The sequence below is a fragment of the Eurytemora carolleeae genome, unplaced genomic scaffold, assembly GCF_000591075.1.
Source record: "Eurytemora carolleeae unplaced genomic scaffold, Eaff_2.0 scaffold364, whole genome shotgun sequence".
NCBI lineage: Eukaryota > Metazoa > Arthropoda > Copepoda > Calanoida > Temoridae > Eurytemora > Eurytemora carolleeae.
In genome coordinates this window covers 122,344-144,289 of record NW_019396261.1, presented here as the reverse complement: position 1 = coordinate 144,289, position 21,946 = coordinate 122,344, and the positions used below count along the sequence as shown (strand labels likewise).

The 21,946-nt window shown below is 31.0% G+C and overlaps 1 protein-coding gene across 1 annotated transcript; it reads left to right on the top strand.

Moving 5' to 3' along the window:
- Positions 1-944: 944 nt before the first annotated feature.
- LOC111699590 (uncharacterized) lies at positions 945-21,336 on the top strand. Its single transcript, XM_023470293.1, has 27 exons — positions 945-1,085; positions 2,532-2,595; positions 2,786-2,840; positions 3,572-3,600; positions 3,984-4,031; positions 4,703-4,723; positions 5,156-5,236; positions 6,172-6,216; positions 6,835-6,929; positions 7,523-7,556; positions 8,928-9,011; positions 9,892-9,942; positions 10,676-10,750; positions 11,862-11,943; positions 13,134-13,194; positions 13,312-13,348; positions 13,803-13,902; positions 14,872-14,921; positions 15,088-15,136; positions 15,297-15,360; positions 15,429-15,518; positions 15,959-15,998; positions 17,683-17,727; positions 17,807-17,833; positions 18,535-18,588; positions 18,872-18,948; positions 20,401-21,336. The coding sequence occupies exons 1-27, from the start codon at positions 1,072-1,074 to the stop codon at positions 20,465-20,467; spliced, it is 1,539 nt and encodes a 512-aa protein (XP_023326061.1). The 5' UTR covers positions 945-1,071; the 3' UTR covers positions 20,468-21,336.
- Positions 21,337-21,946: the final 610 nt, after the last annotated feature.

Sequence of the window (21,946 nt, the reverse complement as noted above, 5' to 3'; positions counted from 1 at the left end):
CATTAAAAAAATATTGTAAAAAAACCAGAAGATGCATATTTAGGTTGTTAAACAAAATTTATGTTTGATTTTAGACCTGTAAATGCACTAGATTTCTGAGATATCTTTAAAATGGATTTGTGGAAAATTCCCCAGATGACACTTTCTGAAAATTGAGATTTTAACTCAGTAATAGACTGCATATTAACATCTTCTGAAGAAAAAGATGTCTTGGCTTGAAATCTGATGGTCAATTCACAGCAGTGTGAGTTATAATAGTTTTTGATTTTCAACAGATGGGGGGGGGGCACCCCCCTTCCTCCCTGTAGGAACCTGAAATCCCGAACGAAATGCGAAAAAATGCGAAATTTAGTGAGCTGTGGCAGTCTATAATTATAGTTACTGCACGGTTAATTGCACGTTTAAAAATAAGATAAAGGCGCCCGGTGTGGGGTGGGACTAGGAATGAGTATGAAATTAAATAAACAATAAGCTTTGTATTTTGAGTAAGAAGTGTCGTAGAAAGGTAATTACAGGGATGAAAGGTTATTCAAAACTTTGTGAAAACTTAAAAGTTTAATGTTTGTTCATAATATTTGAAATTGAAGTCACACAAAAATTAAACAATATTTTTTATTTTTATTTTGTTTTTTTTTAATTTCAAAGGATAAGATAAAAATGCCAATTAATATCAAATAAAAGATTTCGGCCTGAAATTTATATAACCTTAAATGCTGACTGCAAATACATATGATTGGTAGTATATTAGCAAAAGTAGTTTTTTTTAGAATTAACCTTGACATTGCAAAGAATATTAAACTTTTTACAAGCAATGTTGCTATTTTTGAATAAATACCGATAATACTAATGGAAAGGATATTCTCCCTTAGGACGCAAACCCCTAACCTTTTAATAACTATTTTATTGCTCAGCAGTGGTAAAACATCCCCCATGAAGAAAAGAGATCTAAGAGGGGGTCAAAAATGTTGAAAACCTAGCTTTCACTGTCATCTTACTTACTCAGTACTCAGTACTCACTTGCACTTCAGTTAGGACAGAGTAATCAGTGAATCTGGAACGCAAGAAGAAAATATGTTGCTTTCTTTGTAAGTAGAAAATGCTTCCTGGAATTTAACAAATCGTGTACGGTACTAAAAAAATCATAAAACTAAATTGACCAAAGCAACCAAATAATAGAGAAATTGGGACATCCTACCCTGGAAAAATTTGAAGTGCAACTAGGGAGAGGGGAGGTCTTCTGTTTCTTTTAAATTTGGTTTACAGAATGAATTAAAAAAATGTTTTATATTCCGCGGCGCTCCTTTCCAAAACAGGGGAGTGGANGGAACTGATTAAAAGGGAATTGAGTCTTTGCAACAAACTCTGATTTTCTAATCCATTTATTCCTTATTAAAAATATATTTTTTTTCTCTCAATATAGTTCGTCAAGAAGAAGATTTTAATTAAAAGCATCACGAATCTTACATGTTTTCAATAATAACTCATGATAAAGAGCTATGGAGAAGAACAAAAAAGTTTTGAATTTCTGATATTTATAATGACACCGGATAAATTTTACTCTCACACTACTAAGTGTAAAATCAAAGCTAAAGGAGTTACGAGGTCGCAAAATCGTAGCATTTTCCTTTGGTCTACGTTGTAATGGAGAGGATGGATTCAAACCTTGTGAGGAAGGATCTAAACCTTGGGAACAGGGTTTTTACCTTGGGAGGAAGGTTTCAAATGTTTTAGAAAAGTTCAACAAACCTAGGAAAGAAGAAAAATATTCCTACATATTTCTAGTTCTTTTAGGACTTTCTCTAATTTTATTAAAATCATGTCCAAATTCTGTTAAACGGAGAACATCAAAACAACTATCATATTCATCATATCATAAAACTAAATAATTTCGCGGAATTTCTTGGTTTCGCTGGTGGATTTAATAATTTTTTTTTATAAATCTAATTTATCTTACATATGAAAACAATTTGTTCCCTTAGCGTCATGTACAATGGGGTGTACTGTACACAGAGTTAAACACAATTAGCCTCATGAACTTTCACACTGATAATTGTATAGCATATATCTCACCCTGTAGTTTACACTTATTGCATATTATATGTCTCAGTAAGTGAAAATTGTTACTTTTACAGATTGTAAAGTTTTAAAAATACCGAATTAAAGTAGAATATTAAACAAATCAGAAATGAGAACTAGGCTTAAAGGGACTGTAGACATAACTTTAAGTGACCCTCCATTAATAGAATGACATTTTGGTACACAATGGTAAACTTTTATTAATCAAGAATATATATCCTTAATTTTCTAGTTAAATCTGTTTTTTTGTGGTTTTTCTAGCAAAATGACTTGCAGATTTATGTTGCAAAGACAATTAAGTTCATTGCTAGAATTCAGTACGTTTTATTTATATGTAGAAAAACTACGATATCTCAGACAGGACAGAGTACCGTTTTGCATCGGACATGCCACTATTTAAATAAAGGGTCGTTTGAAATAACGTCTCCAGTCTCTTTAAAGCTTACTATGTTTAGTTTACGGGATGAAGATCGAGGGGAATCTAAATCTTCAGTCAAACAAATATCTAGAAACAAAAAGGTCAGACTTTTTTATTTTAAGGATATATTATGTGTGTGTATACTGCATGTGTAAAATCCATGCTTCATTTTGGATTATATACACTTTTTATTGAGAAAAGTGACGTTGCTGTGATTTTTTATTTTAGATGTGTTTTTATGTACTGACTTGAAATAAAAAAAAATATATTTGAATAAAAATTATTATACAGGAAAATGATGTACCAAGATTGAGTTTGAGTAAACAATTTTCAGAACTATCAATAGGTAAATAAATGAAGCATTCATCAATTGAAAAAATAAATATAACACATAGGCTATATTTTTGTAAACGTTTCACACACATGCCTGAAGCTGGAAAAGGATTGAAAAAGATCGACAAAAACAATCAATGCAGCGTCATTAAGGGACCCTATGGGAAAAAAAGAACGCATAAAATGTTATCTCAGTCAATAATGAAATAATAGCATTCTACATCTCCAAGTAGACATTTTAGAAAAAAAAGGTTTGAGAAATAATATTTTACCCCTTGTTCTGAGAAAAAAATTCCAAATTATTTTTTGTCACTTTATAGTAGCATATATTCCAAAAACTGACTTGCATTGGCTAGCGAGTCTAAAGAAAAAGTAATGGCGGAGACCCCTTCTTATCAAATGCCATCTCATCTCGGACTCTCAGATTTGGATTGAAAACCCCAAACTTAATTAGAGACCCCATATTTTTGTTAAAGACTCAATTTTATTTGGGATCTCTATGCTATCTCATCGAAGACCCCCCTATTCCATCAAAGACTTCTATATTTTTCTTTAATTTTTAGGTCTTAGACCTCTGGATTTTCATTAGAGACCGTAAGCTTTCTTCCCAATGGTTTTCTGTTGAATAAGAGGGTCTCCATTGAAAATTTAGGGGGTCTCCGACATAGATCCACGAAAAAAATATAATAAGCCTCCGATAAAAAAGGGGGAGCACCATTAAAAATTAAATAATATTTTATTTAGATTCTCAAAGATCTCGCGGAGGAATTCAGGTAAACATGTTGTCAATTGTTTCTTATGTGGGTTTAAAAGTACTACTCTAACATTAGAATAATGAGCTTTTTGTCAATATATTGAACATTTACGATGGGTTTTATAAGTAATCAATGGCCGAATTTATAGAATTTAAGCGGCGGTTTAAATTTAAGCCGCGGCTTAAATATGGTTTGTTCCACTTAAAATTGTATCAAATGTTTCAAGATTTAAGCCGGCGCTTAATTTAAACCGGGTTTTGGCAGATTTAAACCGCGAATCAAATTCGTTAAATTCCATCTCAAGACAACTATATTACAAAAAGTAAATAAGTTAGTTGATCTCTTCTTGTTTTAATGGCCAGTTATATTTGTTTTTAAAATTAAGTTAAATGTGTTTTTAGGCTGAATTCGAGACTTTTGATAAACAACGAAAAGCAATCATGACTGAGGGATCAATCTTTATAAAAGAGTACTTAATTTAAATGAAAAAAGAGCCTTTGCCACAAACTCTGATTTTCTAATCCCTTTATATCATTGCAACCCAATGGCGTAGAAATTAGATATTTCAAACTATAAGTTCTGTAAGATCAAATTATCTACGGTTAAAAAATCAAAGGTTTACTCCATATTGTTGCAAAGATAGGGTTATAAAACTCATTTTTGTGGCAACGTCTCAATTCCTTTACCAATATTCTATTTTAAATGTGCATTGTCAATTTATAAATAATAAATAATAATTTATTATTTAATTTTTATAAAATTAATGAAGTTAACAAGGTATTTATTTGAAATAAAATTATTATGATTTGAATATTACAAGTTACAGTTAAGACATGCGTCAGTTCCGGAAGAAAAAATGGTATTTAAACTTTTTCAACGATTCAAATTCTCAACTTGTTTGTTTTTACTTTGCAATGAACTGAAAAGTCGAATCTTAGAAATCTTGACTAAAAAAGTTTTTAAAAATGCTTTTCTTATAGTACGGCAAACAAGAATTTAAGTTGTCTCCCTGTATTTCTTAGTCCACAAAGTGGGTCACTAGACTAAGTTTAAATTTTTGTTGACATTAAGTTTATTTTTGAAAGTGTTGACATTAATCTTAGAAAAGGTTGAATTTCAGGATTTATACTATCAGATGCAGGTAACAAGACATTTAAAGTTTTAAAACAGAATCTAAAAAAATCCGCATTTCCGGCTGCTTGAATTTGTGGCCAGCAACGAATCCAATTTTTGTGACTAAATTTTCAAAATCAAACTGTAACTAGATTTTTCTTTTAAATTAGAAAAATCTCGAAAATGTTTTTAATTAAAAACTTCAACTTGTCTGTAATCTGGTTTAATGAGGAAAAATTATCCTAATTAAAGAAGAAGCTGTTTGACGTTTTTCAGATATATTGTTTACATTGGTACGCATATTCTAAAAGAAACCTGAAAATTCTAAAAATACACTTCTGGGCTTTGGGTCGGAAATAATAATTATTAGTCACGTAAGAATAAAACCGTTTGAATTAAAAATTTAAAATTTTTAATTGTTTTCTTCCTTTTAAGACAAAAAAAGAATATTGTATTTTAGAGGGCTAGAGTAGGAACTGCTGTTATCATTAATAATCTTGATACAGAGCAATCTCCGACTAAACATGATGTAGAAGTTATGGTGAGTAATACAAAAAAGCTAAAATCAGTTAGTTTTTAATTGGAAATGCAATGCAAATTTTGCAATTTCTGATGCAAACATTTACTGTCTGCCAATATGATTATTGAGTTTTCTGGTTTCTAAACAAAAAGTAAAAGAACGTGTACGAAAACATTTTGCTTTTCTCGTTACGCATTAAATGTTTAATTGGTCGTCCAATTGTCAGTTTTTATTATTAATTTTGCGTTTGGGTTCAAATCTTACGTTCCCGCTTTGAGCATAATCCGCCATTCATAGCAAATTTCACGTTCAAAACTTACGATATACAGGGTTACCCATAAAGAATAAGACTGTAAAGACGACCTAAAGCTCTAAAAATATGACAAATTAAAGCTTGTTTTTTGGTTTCTGTATTTAATTGAGTATTTTGATGGTTATCTAAATGATTAAACATAGAAATACCCCAGTTTTGGCCTACAAGAAACCCTGAATGCAAGAAAACGGACTAAACAAATTCCGTACAATCGTCTCTGAAGTCTCATCCGTTGTGGGTATCCCTGTAAATCATTAAAAACCGCATGTTTTTATTTAGATTTTACCTTATTAAAAATCTTATTTTTTACGAAATTGCGTGAATATCTGAAAATTTACATTGAAATGATATTTGAGTTTATGTCTCGAAATCAGGATTTGAAATGCTGTGGAGTGTTTCAAAATAGAGATATGTTTGAAGATGAAATCAATAATCCCCTAAAACTTGTTGTGGAGTCTTTTTTGGGTCGCAAACAACCAACTCAGAAAATTTTAAATGCATGGAGATTTTTCTTAAACTACTCCAAACTTTTTTAACTAAGTAAATATTCATTGCAAACATCTCAGGTTATATCTAATTAATATAAAAGCAAATCAAAAATAACATTTAAAAAGAATCACCCTGAAGGTTAAATATTTTTCAGGCTAACGTACTGGCAGATATAGGGTTTAATGTCGAAATTTATAAGGTAACAATATATTATTGTGAAAGCTAGTGATCACGAACCAAATGTGTAACAAATATTTTGAATATTTTAACTGACAGATCAGAAGTAAAAAGAATCCAGAGTCAAAATTATTCCGAAATCAAGATTTTTTTGTCCTATTCCATGTCTTTTTTGGACACAAGAAATTTCTTTTTATTCCAAAATCATTTAATGTTCATTCCAAAAGTTCTACAATTCTACATTCGCTAGAAGTTGTAAAAAATGTTTTAGCACAGATGTTTCATTGTCTATCTCAAAACCAACAAGTATTTTCAATTATTTTCCTTAAATTCTCCAGTATTTTCCTGCAATGCTACCTATTCATTTTCAGTCTCAATAATTACATTTGTCATGAAAGCAACAAAAAATATTTACTTATTTTACAGGCTGAATGTTGTTTTCCTCTTTCTCTCTAAAATAAAACAAAAAATATTTTAAAAGATTGTTTAGCTTTTTCTTCAAATCCTGTTAGCTGAATTCATTCTTCGTCATAAAGATTCTTGCGATATCTGTAATTTGGAATGTATTTGAAAATATGTTTACTCCTGTATAGAATTAAGTAGATGTAAAATAGAGATTTAATCATTTATTTTGCTCAAGGATTTAACCAGCCAAGGGATGAACACTGTAAAGCGAAAAATAACAACTGAATCAATGCATAGGGACTCAAACTGTTTTCTTTTACTTCTTATTAGGTAAATAATAATCAAATTTTTACGCAATAAAGCCCAAAAAATTAGATTGAATATTTTGATTCCTATGTTATGATATTTAGAAGTGGTCATTTTTATTTTTTTTTTTAAATCTACATTTGATCTATTCACATTTCGTCAACATAAATTTGTATAATCAATTGTGACAATTGGAACATTAGCAATAATTAAAATTTGTGTTGATTATGATCCAAATCAACGTTTTTTAATACATTTTGATCTTTGGGTTGACCCACTTCAGCTTTTGAGATTTGTTTCTGTCAAGAAGATTAAAAACAATCCCTCTATCTTCGTAATTTTATATTCAAAAAATTAGACTATTTGATCCGTAATAAATATCAAAAATCTGGGACCAAATTCAATGAATTGAAGGGGCCTGATTAATTTTTAATTGCCAATTTAAATCCTTCCTGAATCTATAATTTATAATCGGTTGTTCAAAATTTTAATCGGCATCTACTGCTGATTAGTTCATTGACATAGATTATTGAATTCGGTCCTGGGTTGCAAAGATTTACGGATCAGAAAATTTGAGTTATTTTGCTAAGTCTAAAAAGTAATATCTGATTTTTTAGTCATGGAACTGCGGACAACTTTTTGTTAGATAAGGTAATAATTGGAAAATTGTCAATCTAAACATATTTTATCGATATTCTGAAGTGCGCTAGAAATATTAATGTGTAGCTAACACAGCCATTAAACGAGATTTTGTCAACCATTAACATTAAGACCCCCCTTGCTATGCTATGCTATGCTATGCTATGATATGCTATGCTACGCTATGCTATGCTTTGCTATGCTATGCTATGCTATGCTATGCTATGCTATGCTATGATTTGCTATGCTATGCTATGCTGTGCTGTGCTATGCTATGCTATGCTGTGCTATGCTATGTGCTATGTACACCCTAGTGTACAGACCACAGTTGGGTCAGTACATTTGAAATCAGTCACTTTTTCCAAATAGTCAGTTGGCACCATCTTCGATATTTTTCAAACTTTAAATATTAAAATACCTTTGTGAGACATTACATAATTAGTAATTATTATACTCTGTTGACCTCCGTGTGCGAGCACTGAGTTCGTAAAATTTTGACCTCTGCAAAAAAAGTCATTTCAAATTACCATAACTTTTTTTCTATTTGAGATATCGACCTAATTTTAACGCTATTAAAAAGATAATGAATAAGGCTTTATTTGTTTGTTCATAAATAAGTTTCATAAGTGCAATCTTAATAATAGATTAATTACAAAGATAATCAAGTCAAATTATGTTGTTTTGCAAAGGTCAAAACTGTATAACCTCAGTGCAACACATACAGAGGTCAACAGGGTTTAAAAATTATTTGATTATGGGTCTTCTATTATTTACAGTTTGAAAAAAATCGAAGATGGTGCCTAAGGGGGCGACTAATTTCAAATGGATTGACCCAAATATATACTAAAAGCCGACTTCTTAAATATCAAATAAATCTTTCTTCTTTCATATTTAAAGGGAGTGACCGGCTGTGTAAGGTAGTTGAATGAGGACGCAGTGTTGTGGAAAACTTCTTTAGGATTCATTTGAGATATATAACACTTTTTAAAAGTCTGTAAATCCTGAGTTTGAGCGCAAATTCGACGTTCAAAACTCCTGATTTGGGGGTGGATACGCTTTCAGAATTATTTTAGCATTGATTTATTGACAAATTTCTTTTGTGAAATATGTTCCTAGCCATCTAATTAGATTACTGTATAATTTTTACTTTATTTTTCGTTGTCGTTATTTAATAATTAAAAAAAAACTAATTCTGAAAGCGTATCCACCCCCAAATCAGGAGTTTTGAACGTCGAATTTGCGCTCAAACTCAGGATTAACAGATCTATAAAAAGTTTAATATGTTTCAAATGAATCCGAAAGAAGTTTTCGACAACACTGCATACTCAGTTCAATTACCTTACATAGCCGGTCACTCCCTTTAACTTAGTTTTGATTTTCTAGAACTTGGTCGGTAAACCAAAGCTGTTTTTCATAGAAGCTTGCAGAGGGAAGGAGCAGAACCAAGGAATGGTTCTCATGTCTAAGGTTATTAATTTGTAAATCATGTTTTTGCTATAATATGTATTTGTTAAAAAAAAGTTAAATATCAAGAAATTTTTGTTTAACTTGTTTTTTTTTATTTCGGCACTCCCTCTTCTCCTTTTCAATTTGTGCCAAGCCCACTTAATTTTTTCAATTTAAAATCTAAAAAATGTGTTCTGAATATAATACTATGATAGAGGCCTTGGGTCCTTATAGACATCACTTTTAGATTGTATTAAATTATTAAAGGATATTAATTGAGGATTTCACAAGATAGACAACGGTTTTTTTTAAAGTATTACCAAGATGTTGAAAATTTTAGTCAGTTTTGCTTTTACTTAAAAATTTTAAAGCTAGTTCAAAATTATTAGTATCTCCTTCAATTAATTTAATTACAAACACAACAGGTTAAATACATTTTGATGAAACAGGTGTTTTTTACTCAAGTGATATGAGTTACCAGAATTATACGATTTAAAGGAACTGAGTGTTTGCCACAAACCAAAATGGTTTAAACCTTTGAAATTGTAATCTCATATTATTTAATCAAACAGAATTCATAGTTTGTAAATATCTAAGGTTTACCACATTGGATTGCAAACATAATGGGATTAGAAAATCAGAGTTTGTGGCAAAGACTCAATTTCTTTATCAAGAAATGGCCATTGTTTAATAAGAAACTAAACTTGATATAAAGTTTTATGCCGTTTTCACATGATGATATTTATACAAGTTCGTTGTAACTTCAGATATTTCAAACTTAAACTATTTGAATAAAGCATTGTTAATAGTTAGAAATTATGAAGATATGCGATATCAGGTTGCATGGTTGTAAGGATTATAAGGTTGTGTAAAAAAGTAAAAATGTTTCTTGTTTCTTCAGTCGAGTGCGCCTAAACCTGCACCAGCTGGAATTACCCTACCCAGTAAGCAGGTTAGTGATTAGAATCATGCACTAGATTATTCTTGTAAATTTAACCTTGTTAACCTAATGATATATTTATTCGATATTTCAATCCATCTTTAGAAATATTGAAAAAGGTTTCCAATTCTTTTTTGATCACAATCTCCTAGATACGACTGTTGACTGTAGTTTTTTTTACATAACTCAAAAAGTATTGGTCTGAGGCTGTTGAAATTTTCTGACTTTTCCTACATACCCAAAACCCTCCCTTTAGGCCGAAAACCGGGCTTTAATACTAACTGCCTGAGTCCTCAGGCACACTGCCTGAATGACTGCTTTTTCCTGTAACAAACTAAATCTAAATTTTTGCATATTTGAAATGGTATGGTCAAGGGCTTTTCAAAACTGTATAATTTTTCATTTTTTGGACAAATTTTTTTTGCAAACATTTTTACTATATAACTGGATTTTGCGATAAAAAATTCAATTTTTGCAAATTTGCAAATTTTTTTGCAGATTCTTAAAGTAGAGCACAAGAGCTTTCCAATGATGTAACATTTGTCATATTTGAACATCAAACATGGGATTTAGAGGGGGGGGGTCAAATTGACCCCCCCCCAGCATATCCTGGTTTTCAAGTACCCCAGCAGGGATAGGGTTAATTCCCCAATACTCTAACGATGTTATTGTTTATGAAAAACTTTTTTTTAAAATAACCATCAGTAATCAGTTGTATGAGTTTTCTTCTGCAATGGTAAACTAGGATGTGTTTGTTGGATTTGCAACTGTTCCTGGATATGTGTCTCTTACCGCATCAGGAGGTTCACCCTATCTTCAGGTTATCTCAATCTTTGTTATTATAATATAACAAGGATTGCAATTGTTGAATTAACGTTTCAGAAATTTTCTCTCGTGTACAGCCTCTATGGAGGGCAAATTTCATTTAAATTCTTGAAATAAAACTTTGTGAACTCCATAATTTAATCATACCAATTTCCAAACAATACAAGGCTTTTTCTGCTGCATTTTACAAATGCATATTTGGTCGCGTTATTTTGTTACTTTGGCCCAAAGTCACTTTGGGTAGGGGAAAAAAATAAATACGAGGCTTAGTACTATTTAATTTAAAATTTGATCCTTTTTGGGAAAATGATTTAAAAGACACTCCACAACACTTAACGATCTTCATTTTTTATTGAGTCCTTTAAAAGTGGTGATAATGATAATTGTGGATTAGATTTGACTTTGGGTGTGGAAAAAAAATAATACAATCATGGATTCTGCATACAAGGCTGACTACCATTTTCAAAATTTGATCCTTTTTTGGAAAATGTTAATTTTAGGATTTCTTTCTATCTCCATTATGAAATTTTGATTATGTCTTTTTTTTACTCAAGCCTAAAATGGGTACAAATACTTTCACAAAAAAGAAGAAATAATAATTTTATTTTAGTCAAAATTCTTAAAGAATTCAGGAAGAAATATTTTTTGAAAATACTTGTCCATTAATAAATATTCTGTTGTACATTTTAGGCTGTGTTATGTGCAAGGAAATTTAATTGCAATTAGAACTCTTTAATCGATCAAAGATTAGATACAGGGTGTCCCACAAAACATGACATTCAATACATAGTTATTTTTAGTTAGACAAATCTTTTGCTTAATTATATTTTACTTTGAAATCAATTTCAATATAACATGACTCTCATATAATATTTGTATTGATATTTGGTATCAAACAACTTGACAAATAATGGAAAAAGGCATTCTAAACTATTCACCAACTGTCATGTTTCGTGGGACACCCTGTAAGATAAAAAATATAACAGAAAATATTAGCAAACATTTTATGCAGCTTTAATTACAACATATTTTTTCAAATTTTACTTAATTTACTTTTTGTGTAAATTCTAAATTTTACATGTAACTGACTTTGCTTTGTTAACTAGACCTTGGCCAATGAACTGTCTCAGCATGCTTTAAGCAAAGATCTGTCCGATATACATCTTCTCGTAAAGCGGAAATTAGCAGGTATTAGTTAGGTAGTCAAACCTCACAAAGAGTCAAGAGGGACAAAATTGTTTAAAGTCATGTATGCTCAGGATGCTGAATGTTTAAAAATACATTTCTCTCGCTTAGCTTATGATAAGATTTGGATATCAACAGTTTGGGAACTCTAACACTTTCTTGAGCATTAGGGAGTAATGGACGGTTTCTGTCCTAAAGAAGCCGAGCATTATGGGGTATTGGGCGGTTTCTGTCCTAAAGAAGCCGAGCATAAAGGGTCTCCCATAAAATTCTGGGGGTCTCCAATGAAAATCTGGGGGTCTTTGACGAAAATCTTGGGGTCTCCAATAAAAATTCTGAGGTCTCCAATGAAACTCTGAGGGTCTCCCATAATAATCTGTGGGTCTCCATCAAAAATCTGGGATCTCTAATGAAAATCTGGAAGTCTCCAACAAAAATATGGGGTCTCCAATTAAAATCTGGGGGTCTTAAAAAAAAATCTACCGGTCTCAAAGAGAATCTGTGTTGTCCAACAAATTTATTTGGTTCTCCTATGAAAATCTGGGGGTCTGCAACAAAAATCTGGGGACTCAATGAAAAGTTGTGGGTCTCCAATGATAATCTGGAGGGTCACCAATGAAAAGTTGGGGTCACTAACGAAATGGTCCTAATGGTCGGTTTCTATAAGGCAGAAACCGACCATTACCCTTAATGCTAGGTTTCTGTAAGGCAGAAACCAAGCATAAGCCTTAATGCTCGGTTTCATTAAGACAGAAACCAAACATTAGGGGTAATGCTAGGTTTCTGTAAGGCAGAAACCAAGCATTAGCCCTATTGATCGGTTTCTATAGGGCAGAAACCGACCATTTCCCCCTAATGCTCGGTTTCAAGGGCAAGAACATGTTTCAAAACCCCCAACTGTTACATGTATCAAAATGGGGATAAAATATACGAAATTAAAAGTTGAATTCATAAATGTTGGAATTAAAAAATGGATCTCGAACTAATTAGTTTTTTGAAAAATCGATACAAAAAACATGAATTTTACAGGCTCAATTCACAAATTGACATGTTTGAATTTCTTTGTTACTTGACGCTTATTTCATTTGTGAAATTCGAAATATCTTATGTGGTCACGGGTTATAGACATTCTTTTTCTTTTGTCTTAAACAGATTATTTCTCGTAAAAATAAGGATATGAAAAATGTTACTAGGAATGAAGTTGGGACCTGAGGGGGTGACGCAAGGTGCTGAGGAGCGATCAAGTCTACTTAGGAATACCATTTGTAAACCTTTTATAAAAACTTTTCTTAACAGACTTATGCTTAAATTACTGAATTAAGTTTTAGATTTTTATTAACACTTTTAATTTTGAAAACTGGTATAACTTAGTAAATTGATGTTCTCGAAATACAATGGAAAATATAAGGTATTAAACAAAGTAGCAGATGAATAGATAAATACAGATTAATTGGGGTTCTTGTTTACTTAAAAATTAATGACGTTGTGATGACAGAGAGGGTCATTTCCGATACACAACAATTCCCCTTAAACCTTTATCTGATTAATAATGCTGAAGGTTTTTTCTACATCGTGTCTATAGCATAAATCCGGGAGCACCTTTTGATGAGCCGCAGAAAAAGGATTGGTAGCTCAACAATATATTTTTTGATTCATTAAAGCTTTTATGAATAGTGGATACCATTGTGAAACGGACATGTCAGGGTGTAAAGAGAGGTTTAGTATTTTTCTCGACAACTTGGAAATTAATGGATCTCGATTCTCGTGGTCTTCGATATCAGTATCGTAGGGCTCGGAGTTGGAGGCCATTTTCTTGTCTTTGATAATATTCCTAAAATATCTTTTTACTTTCTGAATGTTAGGGATCTATAACCGATGGAGGTAAATCTTGGTCATGGTTTTCACGATCTCCAGCAGAACTTTTCAGATCATCATCATCATCCAGACTAGACTCTTCACAAGGTTAGTCTTAGTTGTGTATGCTCACATATGAAAACAAAAAGTTTATTTTATTCAATCTCAAGAGAGTTGTTACCCGATTTGTTGCTCAAAATTTTTCGAATCTGTGCAATAAAAAGTGTTCTAATGTGTTTAAGAATAATCATAGATTTTAGCAAATTATTATTTGATTTATTTCATACGATTTGTAAAAGTCACTGGCCCTCCCCCCCCCCTACCAACAAAACCAAAAATTCTTATTCATGTAATATCCTTGTACATGTATGTATTTATTATTTAATGTCCTATTGTGTTATCATTGGGAGAAAAATATGCACATGGTTTATTAAAATTCAATAATTTAACTATCACTTAATTAATCATCAGGAGCAACATAAATTCAGACCTAGAACTAACAAGCCTAAGTAACAAAAAAGTATTCATTATTTGCCGCGAACTCAAATTTTCTAATTCGTATATCTTTGCAACCTGATAATGTAAACCTTTGATATTTCAAGCTTAGACTATTTAATCTGTAAGAGTTCATAGTTTGAAATATTTAATGGCATACACCACTGGGCTGCAAAGAGATATGGAGATTAGAGTTTGTGGAAAAGACTCAATCCCTTCAGGCAAAAAACATAATATTCCATGAAAATAAAAAGTTCTGAGCTCTTGCCATAAAGAAGATCTAAATTTCTAATCCTTTATTTTTGCGACCCAATGCTATAAAACTTAGATATTTTAAAATTATACTATTTGATCTGACAAAAAATTCTAATCTTTTATTTTTGCGACCCAATGGTATAAATTTTTGATATTTTAAAATTATACTATTTGATCTGACAAATTATGTATGAAAAATTTAAGTTCTTTAACATCAGGTAACAAAAATAAAGGGGTAAGAAAATTAGAATTTGTTGCAAGTGTGCAATTCCTTTTTATATTTTCGATAAACAGTTGTAAAATATGATAGAAATATTTGAAAATTAGGTTTGAGTAGTAGATCATCCTCCCCAGCATCAAGAGTGGATATTTCTAAGGTTTAAATCAATTTATCAAAAAAGAATTATAAGCTGTACTTAAATTTCTAATGTTTTGTGTTATTTCTGAAAGCAATTAGACTATAAGTATTTCTCTTGTGTATGTGTGTGGTATCAAAATAAATGTAACGTACTTTTTAATCTTAATCTTTTAAATTTTCTTTAGGAAGTCGGCTCTCATGCTCTGACTAGAGGAAAAGCTAATTTATCCAAGGGTATTATTTAATTTTCTCTCCTGCTTCTTTAAAGTAAATAGTAAATACTTTTCAACTAAAATGCTTTTGATTGAATTTGATAATTATTTTTTTCCCCCTTATAAAAATGTTATAATTTTGAAAGAATGTTTTTTTCTTTTAAATCTTTTACCTTTCTTAGATAAAACCAGACCTAGCAGTGAAATATTTACTCAACAAACCAATATCACTCAGGACCGTCCTAGGTATTTTTTATAGAACATCTTAAACTTTTATAAGACAAGTAATTTCAAAACATAATTACTACAATTAGATCCATTTTCTTCTCACCTGGATTATCACCCACATCTGTGTCAAGATCATCCTCTTCTCCTTCTGCAGTTGCTGCATCAGCTCATCGCAGGAAAATTCATTTGTCATTTAGAGATTCAATGCTTTCTTGAGTTCGAGTGTTTTTTTTAGGGACTGTTTACTTACTGCAGGGCCAATTTTTTTGTTAAGTATTCAATGGTACCTAATTAAGATTTGTAGACAGAGCCAAATCTGGAGATTATTAAGCAAATTGAAATTGTCACGCATGACTCTAAGTGTGTGAAATTTTTTGTTTTAAACGTAAATTTTTTATATCGTTGTTTTACATTTCTTTATTTGATCTAAATTAGTCGCTGAAATTACACTTTCTGTACTAACTGTGAATCAAATATATATAAACGTTCTCATAAAAATTCGATCAGGATTTTGCCAATTAAACATTCCATAAAGGCAACATTTAGGAAATTTTACATCTTGTATTCTTAATTTATAATTGTTTTCTTAACTTAATCAAATGAATGTATACGTCAGTTTTGAGAGTTCTCTTAGAACTGAAACAGCTTGTACAAAGGTATGTTTTTACTTTAAATCACCTTTGTCCATCTTCCTCAATTGAGATAAAACAATTTTCCAAATTGCCATGAAAAAAGAACGGAAGCTTTAATTTTGGAAAAATGTCACGTCACATAAAAAAATGTCGTGGTTAAAATGAATAGATAAAATGCGAGACTTATTTTATGGTTTAGCATATGCTAAGACTTTTAATTAAGGTTTAATTAAGGTTAATTAAGGTTGTCGTCTTGAGAGTAATGATGGGCAATAGCTAGATTTGTTTTACAGAAACTTTAAATATTTTTAGACTTTTAAAAGGTTTTACGTCAATCTGAGAGGAGTCCAACGATTTAAAATTGTATTTTGTAGAAGTTTGCTTTTATCAAATATGCAAATTTGATCGTAGGTGAAAATATAAGGCAAATAACTAACTAAAAACTATCTTTTTTTCCTTATATTTTCTTCTGGGATAACAAATTTGCATGTTTGATAAAGCAAACTTCAACAAAATAAGATTTTCAAATGTCTGAACCTTCTCATATTGTCGTAAAACCTATTAAAAGTCGAAAAACATCAAAAGTTTCTGTAAAACGAATCTGGCTATTGCCCAACCCTAATTGAAGGATGACCTCACTCTCCACTAAATATACCATTTCTCCGGTCCGTGTGCTAAAGTTGTCTTTTAGGAAAAATTATTTTGGAAGAAATTAATGGGAGTCTAGGGTAGAAATCATCTTTGAAGATAAAAAGCGAATGATATTTTATGGCTTGCTGCTATTAGTCAACCTTATTACGGCTGGGGGGGGGGGTCCCGGGGACCCCTCTTGACGTTTTTTGGAAGTATTGGTCTGAGGCTGTTAATTTTTTTACTTTTTATCTAACACATGCCCTTCACTTCAGGCTTTAAGCGGAGCTTTAATACTTACTGCCAGAGTCACCAGGCATACTGCCTGAATGCCTTATTTTACCTTTACCCGACTAAATCTATATTTAGACCTACCTGATGTCATTGGATTTCGACTTTTATAGTTCTTTGGAAAGCCTTCAACAAAAGAAAGCAGATCGCACAATTTCTGCGAAAAAAATGCTCAGATGCCATAAAAAGAAAATTTGCACATTTTAAGTTTTCCTTAAATACAAGTTTAGTTTCTGAAAATTTTTCAATTTTACAATTTTTTGCAGATTATCAAAGTAGAGCCCAAGAGCTTTCCAAAAGTGTATCAAATGTTATGGATTTGTATCACAATAAGGAAATAAAAGGGGGGGGGTTTGTGGGACCCCACCCAAACCATTTTGGGTAAACTAGACGTCAGCCTGAATAGGGTTAATTTTCTTTAGATTAATATGGGTTTGGATTTTTAAAAGCACCATCAAAATCTCTGCAGCTTCCAACACTCCAAATTGTATTCTGTTTAAGTTAACTTTCATTAAAAGGAAACCAAGATAAGTTTTTATTCGTTTTTCAATTGTTTGCATATATCTTCTCTTAGGGTTAAAATTTGGCAATTTAGGAAAGTAAACGCTTAAAATAAACAATGTTCAAAATTTGTGAAATTTTTTTTAATTTAAAAAAATTAAAGTTTTAAAAAATAACCAAATAATTGGCCTTTTACAATAAAAGCATCTTAATATCGAAATTTTTCATCTTCTAGAAACCTTCCACAATATGAATTTTACTTCAATTAATAATTTTTTCATTTCAGAGTACTAATGTTTACACTATAGAGGTCAACAGTACAGATATAGAGGTTAAAAATAAGAATTGTGAATATTATATTATAATTAACAAATTTGCATATTCTAAGTTTAATATTTAAATGTGTTTAGGCTGGGTTGAACTTGTTGTTAAACAAGGTAGATTTAATTTTAAATTTTAGATTGTCAAAAAAGGCTGCTATTTAAATTATGCGGTCATTTAGACAAAAATAGAGCTTAAAACTTGGGATATGTTGGGAGTCTAGTAAAATAGAGCTTAAAACTTGGGATATGTTGGGAGTCTAGTAAAATAGAGCTTAAAACTTGAGATATGTTGGGAGTCTAGTAAAATAGAGCTTAAAACTTGGGATATGTTGGGAGTCTAGTAAAATAGAGCTTTAAACTTGAGATATGTTGGGAGTCTAGTAAAATAACTAGTAAATCACTTAGACAACACTCATTGTAAGTCGGATCTAACTTTGAAATTAAAGACTCAGGGATTTAGACTGGAGACTGCTTTAAAACCATGGCCTCTGTTAGAAATCAGAATTATTAGCATAAGAGTCTTCGCATAAGTGTAAAAGATTTTGTTCATGGATGAAAAATGTAAAAATTTTTAGATGTTTTCATAGACCTCTAAAATGTACAAAAATTATTTGTAGATTATCACACAGGAACCAGATTTATACAATGAATAGTGAGATAAAATTACACCACGTAGAGTGCACCAAGACGAAATAATGTATAGTCTGTGCACTTTATATATTTCTTGCTATTCATTAAATAGTGTCACAGTTTAAATTTGAATTTTATATCTACATACTTATATGATACCATGTCATTTTATGCTTTTTATAAAGGTTAAGGAGGTTTATGGAGGTGAAGGAAAAATCAAAATCAAGAAAAAAAACAAGGTGAGAGAAAGAAAAAATAATTCAACACCTCTAACCCTAAATTGGTTTAATTTTGGTCGTATACGCGGTATAATTAACCCCTCTTATTCATTTACCTGAAAAAAACTTTAAATTCAGACACCCCCCCCCCGCAACCGGCCACTTTAGGGTTAAGAACATTCCATTACATGTTTTTGTTTACAATAGACGAATAAAATAAAAGTAAAGTAAAATGAAAATAACACAATGAAATATATATAAGTAGTTAGATAATTCAATAAAAATTATGATATTTATTGCTTAGGACAAAATGTTTTCATTCAAGTATAAAGGCCCAGAAAGAGCTGCAAACCTGCTAGAAACAGCTCTTCAGAAAGTCAAGTAATGATAACTTAAAGCATCTAAATAGTAATAGTTTTTTTTCCGTTTTCTTGAAGCTGCTTTACACTTTTAGAAATATTTGTCATCTAACAACATATTTTGGAGCACCGGAGCCAAATTTACCTTACTCGTGGTTTATTGGACGATTTAACGAGTCCGGGGAAGAAATCATCATCATTGGAGTACCATTGGGGCCCCTCTTTAATCGAAGTCCCCCAGATTTTCATTGGAGACCCCAAACTTTTCATCGGAGACCCCAGATTTTCGTTGGAGACCCCAGATTTTCGTTGGACCCAAAGCTTATCATCAGAAACCCTAAGCTTTTCATTAGAGACTCCAAGCTATTCATGAGTTCCTGGATTTTTAGTGGAGACCACAAGTTTATTATCAAAGACCCCCAGATTTTCATTGCTGACCACAAAAGCTTTTCATCGGAGACCCTTAGAATTTCATTGGATACTCTGAGCTTTTCATTGGAAATACCAAGCTCATCAGTGGAGGATATTTGCATTGGATACCCCATGCGCTCCGATATTAATTTGGGGGTTTCCAACTAAATGCTAAGGTTCTCCAAGGGAAATCTGGGGAACTTCAATGAAACACGTGGGGTCTCCAATGAAACGGTGGGGTCTTCAATAAAAAGATTGGGGTCTCTGATAGTAAGCTTGGGGTCTTCAATAAAAATCTGAGGTCTCCAATACAAATCTAGGGTCTCTAGTTAAAAGCTTGGGGTCTCCAACGAAAATCTGATGTCTCCAATGAAAAGCTTGGAGTCTCCAACGAAAATCTGATGTCTCCAATGAAAAGCTTGGAGTCTCCAACGAAAATCTGATGTCTCCAATGAAAAGCTTGGGGTCTTCAATGAAAATCAGGGGTCACCGATGAAAAGCTTGGGGTCCATTAAAATCTATGGATCTCCAAAAATTACTTAAATATTACTGTTCTCCCTCCTTTACTGTGAGAATTATGTGACACTGTAGAATAAATAATTTTCCTAAAGATTACTGAGATCAAATGGAGAAAATTAGCGCACTTTAATCTTAATTTTCTTTACACAAAAAACATTCTAAATGGGCTTCTTGAATCTTGAATGTTGGTTTGATAGATCTTCTTCTGAAAGAATTTGCATTAATTATGTTTTACAAGTCAGACCCAAATAGTTTTTGAATTCTTTGAATGTTTTATTACGGCGACTTTTTCTCTGTGTTGAACTTGAGAGTGAGTATCTTAGTTTAAACTGGTTGTTCTGCAAACCCGCGGGTCCAAAGCAGTTTAAAAAAAGTTTTTTTTGGTGAGTTTTCAAAAATCGAATTAACCAAAATTTGAACCAATTAAGTTGATCTATTTCGACGTTTATAAATATATCTGTTTCTAGGGAGTTGAATTCCGCTACTTTTTAAAGCTTTAGAAGTATGACGATGCACAAATTCTATTCAATTATTTTTGTTACAGGGAACTTCAAGATAAGGGTCCACTGTGGAGATTCACCCAAACACTGGAAGTCACAACACTAAAATAAAAGTGTAAACTTATCTTTAATATTCATGCAAATATCTGCAGATAAATTGCTTTTAATTTCCCAGTTCCTTTCTTTTGATTATGATATTACAAGAGAATTCAAAATTTACTGTATGAAAAAAAGAATCGGGTTTTATCAAAGCTCTGAGAACGTTAATTATAGAAAAAAATTATTATGAATAGAGTAAAATGTCATTCATTGATTAAATTGTGCTCTGGTTTCTAGAAATAAGCTTGATTCTTTTAACCATCTAAATTTAGTACAAACCTGAACTTATTCTAAATCAAAAATATTGTTTATTTAAAAATGTAATTGTATGAAATATACGAAATATTGTACTGTAAGCTGAGAATTTTAAAAATAGATTTTTTTCGCTTTCTTAACTTTTGTTTTAATCAGTGAATTCTTTAGCATCTCTATTCATTAATTAAGGGACTTCTGATGATAATAAAAAAGGAAAAATTTATATGAAATGTTTTTTCCTAAGATTTGGGAAATCCAACAGATCCCATGGAAAGGAAAAGTATAAAATTTAAACTTCGAATTTTTTATTTAGTATATAATTTATTTTTGCGATAAAAGAATTTCGTATCGAATTTTAAAGAGTCTGGTCAAAATGAAACCAATTAATTTTTTACATAAATTGTCAGACATGTCATTTCAGAGGACATCATTTCATGTGATTTTGAAAAATGAAATAGTGAGTAAAAATACTTAAACTTACTAAAGATTGAATACAAGTATTAATTATAATTTTTGCAGAAGTGTACACGTACAAATTTAATTCTGTAAGGACAGCTTAAGCAAGTAGGATTCAAAAATTCTTACTTATTTGTATTTTATAACAATAAAAATTTTTATGTTATTTCTTCAATGTTTTCATCCGAATTTTAAATGTTCTCATGACATCATTTAGCTATTAATCTTTTTTCTTTTTCTACTCATTTAAGCATTTAAAAAACCTATTTTCACACAATCAGATTATCCAGTGTCACATGTAGGGTTGTTAATCGTTTTTGAAAACGATCATTAAACGATCGTTTTTTTTTCGTTTTCCTATCGTTTTTTGTTTCGTTTTCCGATCATTTTAAAAACAATCGTTTTAAAAACTTTTTAAAAAAACGATCGGAAAACGAAACAAAAAACGAAAAAAAATGAAAACGTTAGCATCCCTAGTCACATGTAAAAATTAAACCTTTTCAAACCTTTTCCAAATATCCTAGCCGAAATCTGTTGTTCATATGCAAACAAATTCCTTTTTCAAGGTTTGTAGTTTCAAACTTTGGAAAACCATTACGAAATAAATTTAAACTCACTTTTTTTAATATCATTCATTACAGAAAATTCTTTCATTTGTTTGTTTTCTTTACTATTTATTGAATGTTTAACTCGTGTTCACTGAGTGTTCAGTGTTCATTGTGCTACATGTATAGTGTGTTACTACAGTGAAAAACTTGGAAAAGAAACAATTACATTTGT

Coding starts and splice junctions, on each gene's coding strand:
- LOC111699590 (XM_023470293.1), top strand. Junction 7,557..8,927: donor ACAACTTTTTGTTAGATAAG/GTAATAATTGGA, acceptor TTGATTTTCTAG/AACTTGGTCGGTAAACCAAA. Junction 11,944..13,133: donor CGTAAAGCGGAAATTAGCAG/GTATTAGTTAGG, acceptor AAATGTTACTAG/GAATGAAGTTGGGACCTGAG.